The sequence below is a fragment of the Pagrus pagrus genome (assembly GCF_965226575.1).
Source record: "Pagrus pagrus genome assembly, chromosome: 3".
Lineage (NCBI taxonomy): Eukaryota > Metazoa > Chordata > Actinopteri > Spariformes > Sparidae > Pagrus > Pagrus pagrus.
Genome location: NC_140187.1, coordinates 34985579 through 35003538, shown reverse-complemented (window position 1 = coordinate 35003538; position 17960 = coordinate 34985579). Strand labels below are relative to the sequence as shown.

General features: G+C 44.7%; 1 protein-coding gene across 1 annotated transcript; it reads right to left on the bottom strand.

Annotated features, from left to right (window-relative positions):
• Positions 1–9057: 9057 nt before the first annotated feature.
• Positions 9058–17275, bottom strand: LOC311255054 (zinc finger protein ZXDC). The gene is made up of 10 exons (XM_084349207.1): positions 15193–17275; positions 14183–14335; positions 13585–13663; positions 13328–13458; positions 13000–13170; positions 11517–12301; positions 10873–10957; positions 10610–10782; positions 10340–10441; positions 9058–10091 (listed from the first exon to the last, which is right to left on the bottom strand). The coding sequence occupies exons 1-10, from the start codon at positions 17183–17185 to the stop codon at positions 10005–10007; spliced, it is 3759 nt and encodes a 1252-aa protein (XP_084205333.1). The 5' UTR covers positions 17186–17275; the 3' UTR covers positions 9058–10004.
• Between the last annotated feature and the right edge of the window lie 685 nt (positions 17276–17960).

Here is a 17960-nt window from a genome sequence, read left to right as displayed (position 1 = left end):
AAGTGCAACATAGTAAAGGTGCTTAACTTCCAGTTAACAACTGGTGGATGCTCATGGAATATGCAAGTTCTTGTGTAAGAACAGGAGCTGGTCGACATGCTCTGGTGTGAGTGTGCTCCGTTGGGCAGTCACAATATCCCCTGCAGTAGAGAAGACTCTTTCTGCAGAGACACTGGTGGCCAGAATACAGAAGTATCGCTTGCCCAACTTGGAAAGCAGGGGATACATGACCTCATTCTTTCTCAGCTGAGAGGGTCCTCAGAGAGAGGAATTGGTGGAGCACCACGGAACTTGCTAACTTTCTCCTCAGCTCTAGCATAGGCAGAGATGGGCTGCTGAGCTGTGGCACACGTAAAGGTATTCCCCAGCAGATTCTCCAAGAAAGAGGATGGAGCTCTTCTCTTGGGAGGAGAGGGGCATTGCAAAGAGTATGGAGCTCCTCTCTTGGGAGGAGAGGGGCTTTGGTTCTGCTCCTCTGTGGTGTGGGTGTCCTCTGGGTAGTGCTGGCTTTCCTCTTCTTCCACTCTAACCTCTTGCTGTAGGTAAACACAATAAGAACAGATCACCACGGCGGCCTCATTTTCACATTTCCATATAATGTCAATATCTCCAATCCCAACCACATATGTAAACAAAATAATAAGAAATAGATGAAAATAAAACAACACATCAAACAATAAATTAGGCTACCTATCTGTTCAATATTGTATTATGCATTAATTGTGTGTTAAGTTGTCAAATGTATCAATTCAACAAAGTAAGTCATAGTAAGTCTTAGTAGGCCTAAGCCTTGAAAATCTTACAATAATGTTACATACAATAAAATGGCATATTTACCTCAAGTGATGCAGCCTCAGCAATCACTCTTCCAAATGTCTCCACTATATCCTCCTCAGAAAGGAAAGGCAGTCCCTTGAATCTCGGGTTGAGAGCAGAAGCTGAGCGAAGTGTGCTTCTCTCTAGGTCAGAGGTGTACCTTTTGCTGAGGTCCTCGCTGATGGCCTGCTTTATCTCGCGGGTAATTGATGACTCTGCAATATTGCCCTTCGTTTCCTGGCGAAGTTGAGCATGCAGTGGGGCAATCAAACACACAGTGGGGCTACTCTCCTCTGCTATAAGTGTAGTAGCATCTTTCACTGGCTTGAGGGCCTTAACTACATCCTCTGCGTTGGAGACATCTGTCTCACTGAGAGTACAGAGGTCAGCTTCTCCTCTCCTCACCTGGAGAGAGAGTAAAGCGGCGCAGATAGCAGGCTGCTGTTGAAAAAAACGATCCACCATCTCGTACGCACTGTTCCACCTGGTGCTGACATCTGTCATCAGTTTGTGACACGGCAGACCTAGTAGCTTCTGCTTCTCCTCTAGCTGGTACACACCGACGGTGCTGCGGTGGAAAAAAGAAATGATGCGTCTGATCCTCGCCAGGAGCCTGGACAGAGCAGGCAACTTGAGCACTCGCTGACAAGCCAGATTTAAGGTGTGGGCGTAACATCTCACATGCACAAATCCCCCAAGTTGGGCAGCAACGACCATACTAGCAGCATTGTCTGTGACTAAAACTAGGTCTTTATCATTCAAATGCCGTTCATCTGCTACCCTCTTCAGCAAATCAGCGACATGTGCTCCTGTGTGACTCTCGTACATTGCTCTTGTTTGGAGCACAAGTGACACTAGCTGCCAATCATCGTTGATGAAATGTGCGGTTATGGTAACGTAGGACACTGTGGCAATTGATGTCCATGCTTTGCATCGCTACCCTACCCGCTTTCATCAAAGTGTCCAAAACTTCTGTTTTAGTTTCACTGTAGAGCGTCGGTATGGCTGTGTCAGTGAAGGTTACACCCCGCTTTTCTGAAACCCTGCTGTTCCGAAAATAGACTTCCATTCATCGTAATGGCGTGGTTTCTCATTTTTTCTAAAGACCCCGCTATTCCCAAAAGGCTATTGTGGTACCCCTGACCCTAACCCCTAACCCTAACCATATTGGGAAGTAATTGGAAGTTGAAAGTCGGATTCGGAACAGCGGTGTGTCGGAGTGGGGTGTGTCGGGATGGAGGGGTTTCGCAATGTCAGGCTGTTCACGTCAGTGAAGTAACGCCAAGATGGTATTTTGTATCTTGGCTCTAGAGTGAACACCATCGCCCGAAAACCCACGTTCTCCACAACGGAATACGATCTTAAATCCAATGCAATAAAACTGGAAATGGAAACTGCAATGGATTTGGTAATCCGCTTCGCTCTCTCAGAGTTTGGTGGAAGCTGTGCCACCGCCTGCTCGATCGTTCTCTGGCTGGCATCTGGAACAGGTCACTGCTTCTCTCCCAACTCTGGGTGGTATCGCGCAAGGTGGTTTCTCAAATTAGTTGTGTTGCCGAAGTATTTAAGTTGAGTTCCACACACCTTACAAACTGTGTAGGTCTTGTCAATTCTCCCCTCGACTTCATGGAACCAAAAATGCTGCCATACAGTAGCTTTCAAAGAGCTCGGTGCCGGTCTGATAGGCTTGGTGCTAGCCATTACAGCCATTTTGTCGCCGCTCAAACATTGCACATGTGTGTTTGGTGCGCATGCGTGTACAGCAGAGAATTAGCAGGCGCTTTCTGTAGCGCTCTGCAGCAGGCGAACTGAATGTTGCAGTGGGCGAACTGAATGTTGCAGCGGGCGAACTAATTTCAGTTTTAAAATGCCGATTACTAACTTATCTGCATCGACACACATCGAAGAATCGAATATTTTCCCACCCCTACTGTCCACACAGTTGTGCAGCAAGTGAGTACAGATATTCCTGTGTATGAACTCAGACCTGAGAAAGGAAAAGGGAGATGCAGAATTTTACATCATAATCTTCTCCTCCCATGTGACCGCCTGCCACTTGAAACTTCAGTACAGTCACGGGCAAAGAAAAGAAATGTGGAGGAAATTCAGGAAGCGGATAAGTCAGAAGAAGAGGACGAAGATGATGATGAGTTTTATCCAGCGCAACTTCGGCAGCAATCAAGGCTGTGCTCACCTGAGACGGTGAATCCTGTGTGGACCACCACACCGCAAGAGCTTGAATGCATCCAGTCCGAGAAGAACAAGGACTGACAAACCAGGAGAACTTACCAGAGCTGGAGGATAACTACATTGAGGATCTGCCTGTGGAGGCTGCTGTCCCCTCACCTGTGCCGAGTGTTTCCAGTTATGAGAAGCTGCAGCGGCCTAGGCGACAATGCAGACGGCCCAAGGTCTTCACGTATGATAGGCTCGGTTCACCACCTTGTTACAACCTGAGAACAGTACAACAGCATACCAACTGTATGGCGCCATGGACATACAGTGCGCAGCCGTACCACTGTCTCGAGGATATTTCTCTTTCCTTTTGAAAGTATCAGTGAGTTTTTCTTGCTTCGGTGCCTTTGCCTATATTGCTTGAGTGAACTCACTGTATTCCTTTGAGGGTTTGCTTCTGCGCGTTATCAAATTTGTAGTATTAAATGCAGCTCTTTGTTACCAGCTCGCGAAATGGTCGTATTGCAGAATTTACATGTCGCCGTTGGACTGGTTTCGCTTTCTAATTTAAAATATTTCCACACTGCAGACAATTTATCCACAGGGTTGCCAGACTAACGTTACGCGCGCGTCTGCATTCTTCCACAAATTGTGCTCCGTTGGCTTGGGTCCACGTTCAAAATTGCCGATCCTGATCAGTGAAACAATGCCCATATCGGCCCCGATCCCGATCCCGCAGATCGACTCAGGACATCCCTAGCACATATGGTACACATAAACCACACAACACGATGGACTGTTGAACACAGCATTCACACAACACAATGGACTGTTGAATACAGCACCCACATCCATATGGACTGTTGAACATAAGATGGACTGTGGTTTTACATAAGATATACATTTACATGTCATTTTTGCATTCAATCACATCACACTCATGGACCTGTGTTAAAGGAGAGTGTTGCTTAGTTGGGCATACTGCACACACAGAACTTTTATGCACTAGAGGTCAAAGGTTAGGATGCAAGGGACAACATTTATTTTGAGGGGGAGTATGTGACGGGTTGTTATGTTACAGGAAGGAATAACTCATCATAGAGTAATTCAACTCCAGGTGGATCGTTTGCTCAGTGATCGATTGCGCAGTGATCTGTTGGTAATGCCTCAGGGCTCCAGTAGAGGGAAATGCGCCAGTGTTGCCAACTTAGCGGCTTTGTCGCTATATTTAGCGAGCTTTCAGACCCCTCTAGCGACTCTTTCTCAGAAAAGCGACTAGCGACAAATCTAGCGTCTTGAGACTGACGTGAAAGCACGTATTGTTCAACGAGCAGCGGGTGCTGCCGTGGGCCCCTCCCCCGTCCCAAAGAACTGACAGGCGGCCCAGTCCTCGTGTGACAGTCCCTCCCAGCTGCAGTCAGAGCAGGAGAAGTTCACCCCTTGCGTCCAGACTGTGAATCGCGCATGCACGAAGCCGCCGCTGGCTGATCCCACTGATGTTTTTTGTCTAAAATAAATCACTGCACTAAAATAAGTTCATTTGTAGTTCTAAACATATTAAGGGTGTTTTTTACTCACTTCCTATCTCTCCCACGACGTTATTCCTCTCTCCTACAGCATCCATTACAATTAAATGCACATGGCCAGTTATGCAAATTAGGCGATGACGTCATTTAGCGACTTCTAGCAGAGGGACAGCCACTAGCGACTTTCCTTACTGAGGAGTTGGCAACAGTGAAACACACTCTGCTCCTTCAGATGAGTGAATGCAAGACCTGGTGTAGTTCTCCTCATTTCTCTCACACCACTGTTCCCCCTGTTCAAGGTAATTACTGTACATAAAGCTCTGTAAACGCGACAATATATGTTAGCAATCATTCTCGCTGTGCAACTGTGAAGTATACAATAGTATGTTTTGTGCTGGTTTATTGTTTAAAGAGTTTCTTGCTAGTCCTGGTGATGTGTTTACTGTCTCCTCGAGACTGCGTGGCCATATTGACATGTTCTCAGCTTCGCCATTTAAGCTAGCCACTGTTGTGTTCTGACTGTGCAGTATGATAAAGTGTTTATTTTGTTATTAGAGGGATTGTATTGTTAAAAACACATTTCATGTCATCAGTTCTCCTCATTTCTCTCTCACCACTATTCCCCCTGTTCAAGGGTACAACATAATGGTGCTTTTACTTGAGTATAGATTTTCCTTACTCTACGCACTACTGACTCAAAGACCTGATATTACATTATTTTTTCCTGAGTAGCCATGTGAACGGAAATTAGTCATAACTAGTCAAATCATCTGGTCTCCTTTTTTTACTGCAAACAGTATGACTTAGTCATGGAGACGAGGTCAGAAAAGTTTCCTTTAGTGAAGTCACTCTTCACAAAACACATTCACAAAAGCTTCTCTTCACCTGGGAATCATGTGAATAATGTTTCTTTTGTCACATTACTGTGATGCCAGTCTGTGTATGATGTCGCTGACACGTGAACTGAGACATAGAACACTGTTGTGCTGAAAACCACGTCCATGGTCATTAAAGGTTAACTTCACAAATGTTCTATATTAAAGTGTGCTTACAGACCATACTTAATACTGCATATGTGAAAAAAGTAGTATAAAGCCTTTCGTGTCACTAAGTTGCATTGTGGGTAATTTAGGCACCAGGTTTTGAAAAGCAAGAAGAGTGTGTGGAATAAAGTCCATAATAACTCTGTTCTGCTGCATCACTTCTGATCATTTGTTTTTAAGCTGTCCATAATGAGTCCAACAGTGTTACAGGAGTGCAATGCAGACCAGCTGACTGCTTTTAACAGCCCATTATCCACAATGCAACTCAGCCACTGAGTGACATCACTGGAGGCCATTTATCAGATTACATACAGCTTCCTCAGGAGCCACAAAAGGCTTTATACTACTTATTAACATATGCAAGAAGACCTGCGAACACACTTCGTGTGGCCTGGGCACAAGGGGTTTGTGACATGGAAATTGCACTGCACTACATAACTGTCTCTGAAACATCCCCATGAACCTTTCCTCGCAGGGCAGCTCACCTACAATATCAGACAGGTGCAGCTTAAGACACAGACCTGCACCTGACCAAAGTGCTGCTTTAGTGTGAACCCATCTCAGGATGAATGCACCAGCACAGTAACAAAATCCAGCACCTCAGGATCTGCTAGTACTGCAGTGATCATCAACTGGCGGCCCGCGGGCCGCATCCGGCCCGCCAAACCTTCCAATCTAGCCCGTGACTGGATTCCAAAATTGTGAGGATCAAAGAGAAAATATCGTGTGGTCCCCGCTATTAAAGCAACAGAAAAAACAACTGAGACTGAAATAACTATCAGATGTCATGGTTCAGTGTCTGTTTGTTTCTGTTTCCTGTTTTACTTTGAAGTTGTGCCCTTGTGTGTCGCGTCCTGCTTGACAGTTCCTCCTGTGTGTTTTTCCATTGATTCCCTCACCTGTCCGTGTCGGTTACACCCCGCCTTTCCGAAACCCCGCTGTTCCGAAAATAGACTTCCATTCATCGTAATGGCGTGGTTTCTCATTTTTTCTAAAGACCCCGCTATTCCGAAAAGGCTATTGTGGTACCCCTAACCCTAACCATATTGGGAAGTAATTGGAATTTGAAAGTCAGATTCGGAACAGCGGTGTGTCGGAGTGGGGTGTGTCGGGATGGAGGGGTTTCGGAATGTCAGGCTGTTCCCGTCCGTGTCCCTCCTCACTCCACCTGTTTCTCATCCCCTCATTAGTGTTGTCGGTAATTAGTCTTTGTCCTCCCTGTTTTCTTTGTGAGTCTGTTTCATTTCTCCCTCCGTGATGTTTTGTTATTTCCCGTTCCCGACTTTTCTCCGTGTTAGCCTGTGTTCGCCTGTGTCCGTCTCTGTCCGTCCTGGTCTGTCTTCCTCTGTGTTTGTCCGTGTTTCCTCTTGTTGTCACCCTTTGTTCTCCACCAGCTTCTTCCCCAGTGTTTCATCCAGTGATTCCTCGTGTCTCCCGTATTGGTATGTTTGTAGTTTTGGTGTCTGGTTTCTCTTTTGGTTTGTACTTTGCTTTTGTTTACACTTTGTTTTAGCTTTTAGTTGCTACTTTGTTTTTGTCCTTTTGACGCATTTTTAGTTGCTTTGTATTCCTCATTTTGTTTGTATTCAGCTTGTTATTAAAAGCTTGCCTTTTGTTTCCCCCTCTCCTGCCTCCTGTGTGTCTGCATTTGGGTCCTCCATTTTTGTATAACCCCTAAGCCTGACATCAGAAATCCCCACCTTTTATGACTCTGTCTGTTTACGTTCCAAAAGGAGGACAAACTCGCTGCACTGTTTAACATTTATTGTTTTACATACTGTTCTTCTTTGACGTAATTTTTTCACATGCCTTTGCATGACAAACCAACTGGTATAACTTAAAAGAGCATGGTAAATACCGTGGTAACAGAACAAAACACAAGTCACAAATAATGCTCGGCACATCAAATAAAACGTTGAGTAGGCTAGACTACTGCTGGTGGTTGACTGTGGTATAGGTGATAGGAGCCTGACTGGTAAAGGCTAAAAATGCCTTCAGTTTTGTAATAAAATTAAAATATCTAAACAATAAACATGAAACAATAATGTTTTAGGCCAAAACGTGATTTTTATATCAGTATAAATATACCCTGACGTACTGTGTAAGTATTTTGTCATAGGCCATGGATGACATGAGGATTTGAACCTGGGGGGGTGTATGTATGACAGTGGTGTTGCACTTAGAAACGGTGGGGGGCGCCATATTGTACAAGATACAACACAATGCTGCTTTGTTTTCAGAAAGAGACTTCCTTCATAACTTCTGTTACCAATACTGGGCTGTGCTGACTTATGAATATTAAAATAGCCCACTCTCCTTCATCTCAGTGTCAACTACAATAGTTCCTGTAGATTTGTATGGTGATGTGGTGCTTTGCATATTAGAGGTAGAACTTTTGCATTAAGTCTGTAATATACAGCATTTTTTGTAATCTGAGTCAAAATCTTCTCCCTTTTCTTGGAGTTTGACGTTTGGGTTTATGCCACCAAACTGATCTGTAATCAGATTTAAGCTCCACCTATGGCTGACAACACTTTCTCAACCAACACCAGACAATGATAAACCTTGTAAGGATTTCTGTGAATGTGTGTTTGTGAGTGTTCAACTCAATCTATTGTAACCAAGCTCTCGCAGCCAAATGCATTCAGTGGGGTCAAAAAGATAGATGGCAGGTTAAGAGAGAACAAATAATTATAATAATCTTACAGTATTTGTGTGAGTGCTCGTGGCAGCACATCTATGTGTTAGCTGCTTATTGCTCTATGAACCCCATACAAACGACTTTGATGCCACCTGCTGGTTTGAACATAGAACAACTACCTAGTACGCATGGCTGCATACATTTTTTTCCTTTGCAGGATTTCAAGTGACCATTTAAAACAGGGTGATGGCACTGTTCCTCCACCCTAGTCAGAGACGTTTTCAGTGGCAGACACAGGAAGGAGTTAAGTGTCAACATACACAACTCTTTTCAAAAAGTGGAGAAACAACTACTTTAAGTCTGCAGAGATGTCAATATTAAGATTGTTGTGTGAAATTGTTGTTGTGAATCTGACTTCACTGTTTATCTTGATTCAACGGCACACTGACAATGAAACTATGATCAATTATCTACGGCAGCGAATTCTAATCATCCACCACTATAAGAAACAAACCATTGCTTACTATCCGTGTTTTCACAAGATCCTTTTTGCATTATAAAACATATTGTTCATGTTATGACTTCACATTATTACAAGATAGCAAATCATTCCATTTTTACAAAAAACATTTCTTGTTAGAGCTGCCAAAACTCATTATTCACAAAACAAATATATCATGTTATAGTAAATGAGAAATATCTTATAATGTGAATGGGATCTTGTAAAAATCTATGTTGTCCTAACAAGACACTGAGTAAATGTTTTGCTGTCGTGATTGCACAGCCACTGACCACTGTCAGCAGTCAGCGCTGGAGGATATTATACTGAATATGGTGCCGATACCTTCATCTGGAATGTTACAATTATGAGTTGGTGCAAATCAGCACACAAAAAACTTTGTCCCATGTCACATCTCCTGTACGACATCTTGTAATGTGTCACCCCGTTGCTAATTAGTCATTCAGTGTGCTTAACACAACTGCAAAACTCCTGGTTACAAGACAGAGTTGTGTAGGTGTGGTTTCCTTTGTGAATCGTTTCAATCCTCACATTTTGATCTTGTCCAAATCAAACATGGCATTTCTCATCTCAGTAAACAGGTAAAATGAAGGCCATCCCACAAGCTCTTTCTGATTGTGCTTTGATTCTTTAATTCTTCTGTGTCTGGCTCTGCCATTCTGTAAACCCACAGCTTAATAATAAATAAACAGATACAATAATTACAAGAAGGAAGTAACTTATTACAGACTGTATATAAAGACATGAACAGGCATATTTTCAACATGGACTTACTGCTGCCATAGAAAAATAAATCTTCTAAAACATAAGAAAACAAAATAGCAACATAGAAAGCAGATAACTGGCCGGTGGAGGACTGCACTGCGTGAGGTGTCTGTAAGGCAACTGGAGCGCAGACAGCACAGTGTGTGCATGAGTGGCAATGTGGCACCATGGAATAGACACCATTACTGTCAAAACTCACAGGACAGAGCGTCTCACATGCGTCTTTGACGTGTGAACACTCTCAGGCTTGATTTTGGTACAAACTGGACTTATGAAATAAACACATAATTATCTTCTGAACAAAGAATCCTCATCTCCTCTTCTCAAGGTGCATTCTCTGGACTCACGTCCACCCCCACCCCAAACTTTAATCACTTGTCTAAAAAGTCGTGGGGAAAAGACAAGGCAACTGTCTGATGGAGTCCAACATCTCAGAGTTAGTTTGTTGCTGTAAACTGTGGACAGTGAAGAGGTCCATCACTGCAGCTGGCCTCTGAGCTGCAGCTTTTCTGTGGCGGTCACTCCAAGTCCTGAAGGTTGATTGTGCTTCCTGTGAACTGAGAGTTGTCAGAACCATTGTCTTCCTCGGTCATCACTGTAGGTTCCTGTGAGGAGACAGTCAGAGCTCAGTTCTCTTTCATCAGAACTGACTGAATATTACAGTTTCACTGTGTCTATGAGTTCACTTTTGTGAATGGAATAAAATAAGATATCACTGTGCCACAGTTTACCTTGCTGTGAAGTATTACCTTACTGTATCACTAGATTTAGTTGTGCGACTCCTTATTAAAGCTAGTGACAGTGTTAATATTAATAAAAGGCATCAGAATTTGTAAATGAAGACTTCTGTCACCTGTAAGATGTTGACAGGCAGGTCAGCAGTGAGCTGAGAGTGGGAGCTGGAGGACTGCGAGCTCAGCTGGAAGGCCAGGTCACCATCACTGGCTGGGTCATCCTGTGTATACACACTCTGATCAGCATGTCTTTCAAAATGTTACTCAGTGCAGTCAGAATCATCCCATTTGGAAAATACTTCTCATATTATTTTCTCTCTTAATTAATGCAGCTAAATCAGATGTACACACAGTGCAGCTGGGAAACAATAAAGTGTTGGAGATTTCACCTGCAGCAGCTGAATCTGGACATACTGGGCCCCGGTGACAGGGTCACGCAGAGTCAGACCCCCATTAGCTGCTGCCGCTCCTTCTCCATAACGAGCACCAGAGGGAGCCATTGGCGCAGGCGCCATGGCAGTCTTCACTCCTTTAGTTTTTCTCTGACTTGATGCTGAACTCCCTGGATCACATATAGAGAACACGGTTGTCACTCACTAATGTACTGTGAAGAGCATTAAACAAAAGTCTTACATTGGTCAATGTGTCTCACCAGGGGAGGCTAAGGGACCTCTTTGCTTCTTCTTCTTGGCCAGCTGGATGGCTCTGTAGTCAGTTCTGGCTGAACCTCCACTCTCCTGTCACACGAGTACAGAGTTAAACAAAACCACAAAAGAATGTATAACAACATTCAAGCTCATAGCAGCAGATATCTGTGCCATTTCATAAAAAGTAGATGCTTTCAAACCACTGAATACAAAGACGAATGTGCATATCCTTAGAAATGTGGGTCAATTTAGCATCACACTCCTTTAACAGATGGACAGTGTATTTTTAATAAAAGAATAAATAGATATATTTATATATAAAAGAGATATATTTTTATTTCATGCATTTTGTTCTGGTTTCCTGTCAAAATCTGATGCCTACATAGTCCACAAAGCCACTTAACTGCCATTAGTTCAATTGAGGTTTAGGGTGTTCAGCCATGAGACTCTAGACTCAGGCAGAGATTAGCAGGTTTCATAGTAGAAGTAGTGACTCAAGTGACATCGCTTGAGGACATTTATCAGACTTTACACGGCTACTTCTGGGAGACACTGAAGACACCCTTTTTTCATATGTGTAGCAGTTCTTCCCAAAACCTGGAGACAAACTTGTGTGTAAAATGGTGGCGTTTCTCTTTAAAAGACTCACCAGGAAGCTGCTTGGTGACACTGCGTTGAGTTCCTGCTCTTTCTGTGGGCTGAAGCTGCTGTTGTGACTGGGAAACACAAACTGGGTGAGGACTTTTCCTCCCTCCTGAGGCCCCAGCACCTCCACACAGCCCAACAGAGGCCCCGATCCCCCAGGGCCCCCCACATCCACCACCTTTGAGGGTGAGGCCAGCAGCTCGGCAACAGGGGCAACCACCAGGGAGGCTGTTGGCTCCACGCTAAGGGTACCGGAGGAGCTGAGTGGGTGCTGTAGAGTGGGGTCCACAGAGGCACCAGCACCCTGCATGGCGAGGGATGTGAGGGTCCCTAGGGCCTCTGGGGTAACTGTCTGCACATCATCCAGATTGAGAGTACCCTGTGGGGGGAGGACGTCACCCACTGTTCCTTCCAGACCATGGTGGGGGCCCATGTCAGCACTGGCTGCTAGGATAAGAGGGTCCACAGCTTTGGCCAACGTTGTGCTAGTACCGGTGCCGAGTGCAGTGCTGACTGAGGAGGGGTCGATGGTGAGGATGCCTGAGCTGACCAGGGAGAGGTCCATGGTGAAAGTACCACTGGAGCTGCTCCCACCAACAGGAATTCCAACTCCGATGCCAGCTGTGGGCACAGTGCCTCCAGGCACAGCAGAAAAAAGAGAGCTGAGGTCCAAGTTGGTCAGCTGGTCGCTCCCGGCAATACCAGGTCCTGCAACTGTTGTTGGGGTGGAGCTGATGAGCTCGCTGCTGGGGGTCAGGGTGGGCGTTGTCTCCATCTGGCTAAGAACATCTGGGATGGAGAGGGGAAGGTTTCAGAGTTGTAAGATAGTTAATTTTCTCAGAAATCTGTAGTGAAATTAATTATTATATAAAGTTTAGTAAAACTGTTTTATACCAACAAAACCAAACACTTCTTTACTCCACCAACAATGATCCTAAAGCTGGCACCAACTCCACCTTGATTCAGCCACAACAATACTTTATCACAAAGAGTTTGAAGAGGAAAAGTCATCCTCATTTTTAGTATCCATACACTGGCCACTTACTGGTTGTGATACACCAGAACAGACATTAAATAACTGCTTCTATGGCAGACAAGATTTCCATTTTCTAAAAGGAACTACATCATCTTCTCACATACCCAATAATATGTTTGTATGCCTTTGTGAGCTCAGCCTTGCTACATTAGATTGCTGAATGTTTTTGTGTTTCATCATTAGTGAACTTAAGTGTTGGCATGTAAACATGGTGGTGTAGTCTAATTTGCAACTCGTGTGTCGCTCGTGTTACATTGTCTAAAACATGTTTATTTGTCGCAGACCTCTCCCTCAGTCAAACATTTAGTCATACACGCCAAACATCTCTCCTGGAGATTGTTATATTTTAGCACCATGTCTCTGCATGACATTGCAGAGACATAGAGCCACCTGTTAGTTGCAACACACTGGTCAGAGAGGAAAACTGAGTAGTTTTAACCCGGTTACTGACCAGGGCTGAGGTGGTGGTGTTTGAGCATGTGGCTCTTAAGGCTGCTGCGGGAGGAGAAGTGCTTGGAGCAGTTGGCCACAGGACAGCGGGTCCTCAGGGTGCTGGCATCCTGCTTATGTTTCTTGGAGTGGATGTACAGGCTGCTGCGTGCTGAGAACTTGGCATTACAACCTAAAGAATGGAAAGGAGACAAACCACATAAGTTACAATTATTTATATTACCGACTGAAAGAAAAAGAAAGCTGTTTCTCTGTTCACTAATCAAATAGTTGCATTTGATCAAAAAAAAAATAAATAAACATGCATATTCAGTGACTTTCTTCCATACCTTCTGCATGGCACTGGAAGGGCTTGGTGCCCAGATGGGTGATACTGTGACCTTTGAGGTGCTCTGCACGGGTGAAGGATTTCCCACAACCCTCCTCTGTACAGACAAAGCGTCGGTCATCATCATGTTTCCTGATGAACAAACAGAAGGAGACTGTTGTCAGTGAGACACGTACAAACTCACATCATTATGAGTACAACAAATAGAGATACAACAGGAAGACTGAGGGGGGAAAGCATCTGTTAATGAGCTCTTACCGTTTATGACGGAGCAACTTAGACATGCTGGTGAAGGACCAGCCACAGCCCTCCGAGTCACACACAAATGGCCTCTCACCTGGAAACAGAAATGTTAAAGTTTATTTAGAAGTCTGTATACCAGTGCACAGGATCTATGACCTGTATCACTAAGAGAAATCAGCTGGTCACAACTCAGGCTTTCTGCTAGCTGGCCCACTTTTATCTGCCGAGACCAATGTCGACGGCAAACCTCCTTCAGAGCAACTTCAGTTCAGAGGATTCGGGCACACATTTTCTGAAATGTCAGTTACTTGTTACATAATTATATGGTTTGGAAAAAATGCCCAATTAACAGCTGCTCTCATCTTGAAATGAGTGAACAGAGAGCAACACAGTCACAACATCATGTGATTGAGGAATGACTTACACTTCAAGAAAAATTGCCTCAAACATCTCTGTGGACTGAATACTCACTATTGTGCATCTTAAAAAACAGGTTTAAACACAGCCACTTTTCACTGTTCGGTCCGGTTAAAGACGATAAGAGCGTTCCTCCTGAACCAACAGTGGGAAGTTTTATCAATATTACAGACACTGTATTCTGATATCATCTTACCAGTGTGACTTCTCATATGGATTTTGAGACGACAGGCCTTGTCATACGTCTTGTCACAGCCTGGGTAGGTGCAGGTGAAGTGGCCCGTTTCTCTGAAGTGAGTGCGATTGTGGGAGAACAGGGCACTGAAGGTGATAAAGGTCTTCTCACAGCCTGCAAAGGACAGAGGAGAACATGGAAGACAATGGTAAACTGTGAAGTGCATTTTGTACCAAGATTGTGCCCACACCTACACTATGAGGGTTTTCATATCTAGCTTACTGCAACAATGGGATTTTAAAGATCCACTTTTCTGACATAGTATAGAAAAGGCTTTTAATGAAAACAAATGGGCTTCACCAAGAGCGGCCACTGCATGCTCCGTGTAGAGAAAATTAGGCTTCTGAACAGTTTTTTTCTCACTCATCCAAATGCTGATGGAAAGTCAGATGAAGATTTGTAGTCCACTAATCATTTATGGAGCTTCACAGCAAAACGGCATTCTCCTAAACAACTGAAGTAGCTGGAGACTTGTTTTAAAATGGCTCTCCAAGGCCCAGATATCTGAAATTAATTTAAAAAGACATTTTATAATACTTTATATTTATACCCCTTTAAGAACCGAAATCTTCCATCTAGCTGCTAAGCTAAAAGAATGCACCCAGTCTGAAGTGGGTGCATGAGCTTGACCGCGTCAGTTTCGGATCTCTGGGGTTCTGGAGACTTGGATTAAAGCAGACGAGCTGTATGGAGCCATTTGATGTTTTTTGGTTGCGTTTTAAAACAAGTCGCCAGCTACTCCAATTGTTGAGGAGAATGCTACAAGCCTGTTTTGCTGTGAAATGTTTTGTGGACTACAAAACTTCACCTGACTTTCCATCAGCATGGGAAGAAGAGATAATGACTTGATTTACATTTTTGGGTGAACTTTTCCTTTAATCAGGCTATGCTATGATTGATTTATATCCCGTACCTGTACAGTACTCCACCAACAGAAGCAAAATAAATACATAAAAATAAGCTTGTGGTACCTGGGAATTCGCACTTGTGCGGCCTCTGCGGTTCAAAGTGGACCCTCTGGTGATTGGTGAGTCTTGTAGCGCTACGGAACCTCTCACTGCAGATCTCGCAGATGAAGGCATTTCCCTGCTCATGGACTTTGACATGAGCCTTCAGGTTGTAGACTGTGGTGAAACGCCGCCCACAACCTTCAAACTGACAGGTATGTGGCCGCTGCTTCTCATGGGACTGAAGATGCCGCTTCAGCTTGTAAGAGGTGGCGAAAGCCCAGCCGCAGCCCTCCACGGTGCACTGGTAGGGACGCGGGTCCTCGGCATGGTTCAGGAGATGAACCTTGAGTTTCTGACGAGTGTCAAATATACAGGAGCAGCCCGGCTCTGGACAGCCAAACGAGGCCACAGTCTCTTTCTTAAACCTGATTAGCGGTACGGCCTGCAAGTCCCCGTTGACACAATCTGCCACAGTGGCTTTGGGGTGCGGAGTGACCAGATCAGCTTCTGTTACAGCACACAGCACACCAGCTTCCTGCTTGACGATGGGACAGGAGTCCAGAGAAGTGCCAAGCTCCGACAATGAGCAGTCATCCACCAGAGCCAGCTCAGAGTCACTCACAGACAAACCGGGCCTGGGCTCGTCCTGCTGGCTGGAGCTCGATACCGCCAGCGTGCTGATCTTCCCGATAGATTTCGTGCCACTATCATAGTTGAGAAGAACAATATCCTCGTGATCTTTCATGCCCAAGTGCTCCTTTAGACTGACCATGTCATCCTCTTTGTGTACATATCCTTCCGGTGGAGCAGCGAGAGTCAGTATCCCGTTTTCTATGGTCACTATGATGCTTTGGTTGTTGATCGTGATAGTTCCGGAAAATGTCTCACTAGCAGGCGGACTTGTGGAGGCCGTGATCGGGTTTGCACTGTCCACCAGCCCGGTTGAGTCTGAAATAAAGTCCGAGGTGTCCATGGCATCCACGATGCCAGAGCTCCCTGTCACCAAGCCGCTGCTCTCGTCAATACGGGAGTGCGACGAAAGTTCCCTAACCTGTTTGCTTTCGTTGTTTTCGGTACAAATCTGGCCACAAATCTTATCGCCATATTTGTTCGTCAAAACAACGTCTTCGACAGTGTGGCGGTAGACAGTCTGTTTAGCATTGGCCACAGTCGAAGTGTCGTTTATCAAATTAAAAACATGCTCTGTTTTTTTCAGGACCTGTGTATCAAGACAGTTCAGGCTGTCATTAGATTCACAGAGACTAACGTCGCTGCTGTTTCCCACCTCCATGGAGCCACCGAGACTTGCTTTAGAGCACTCTGGCTTTTTACCTTTCATTTTATCGCCGTCCTCGGGTGACATATCCGCTCGGTGTTTGTTGGCCTCACCGTTGACATTCTCCTGGACGACATTAAAAACAACATACAATTCCTTCGTGGTTTTGTCCGCCCTATTCAAGCTCCCCGGCGCAGTAGCGCTGTGGCTGGCCAGAGAGGGCTGCTTGAAGGCGCAGTCCTCGCGCTGCTGCCGTAAAACTGGAGTCGGTAACGTTAAATGCCGCTGCGGCATCGATTCCTCTTCCCCTTCAAAAAGAGGCAGCGCCATTTGCAATATAGTATCCCCGCTCTCTACACCATATTTACAGGCAGTCCTTCCAAACTCCTGCGAACTAAGCAACGCGTTTAGCTCATTTTCCCTCTCTGTATTTGACGTTACGTTATGAAGTCCGGCACTTGGTCTATTGGTTGCTTGTGGTTCAGTGACAGGCGAACAAGCCGTGCCGCTGCCATTTTCCACCAGTAGGTGAAACGGTGATGTCCTCGGCCTGTTGTTGTTGTTGTTGTTGTTACTCTGTAACTCAGTCGACTCCAGTAGTCTGTCCGCTTCGTTTTCAGTGGAAATAAAACGAGGTATCGACCCTGTGGCTGGTCGAAGTCGAGACGGAATAGTTCTATGTAGGGCGCCATGTTGAGAGTGAATGTTTTGGGCATCAGAAAGCCCCTGCATTTCCATCTTGGTATCCCTGTAGCAGCGACACAGAAAAGACCCGCCCTTGTAGATAGATGCGATCCAGATTGCCACGACACAGTTTACAGCAGGCCCGGTGCTGCCTTCATGGTCACCATGGGAATCCCGTTATCACTGCTGGAGCGACTTAAAATGTTGCGTTTATTTATTTGCTAACAAATAAAAGCCGCGTGAAACGGCATTTTCTGTATAACGTTCGATCATAAAACTTTCCAGGGTAGGTTTTTTAGACACTTAACATTTAGGAGGGTAAAGGCATGTAAGCCATAGGCTTATGTTTAAACCGCCGTACACACTAAATGCTATGTTTAGCTATTTCTATGACAGCTGTATGACATAACAACTCCGACAAGTTGTTCAGGGTAACAGCTTTAACAAAGACTGTGCATAGTAGCTCTGTAAAATCGTTGCATAGTAGGTAGGAGCCGCGAACAACAACTGAAGGCCGATCATTTACTTTATTGAAACTCTGGAGTGGATTTTGAAGCTGTGGATCCGAGTTGGATTTATTATTATCAGTAAGTAGCACTTATCAATATAGTTAAGTGATCTATACCAGCAATAGGCCAATGATCCAACCTTTAAATGAAATGTGAGGCCAAAACACATTTCATTTCTTGAGGAATCAACATTTCCAGTCCCAGTCAGTGTTTTTGTCACTATATCTCCACTAAGTGGCAGTATAGTACTATACAATATTGGAAAAAGTCCTCCTTAGAAGAAATATAGATTATCTCCTCCGCGATTGAACCAAGATTTA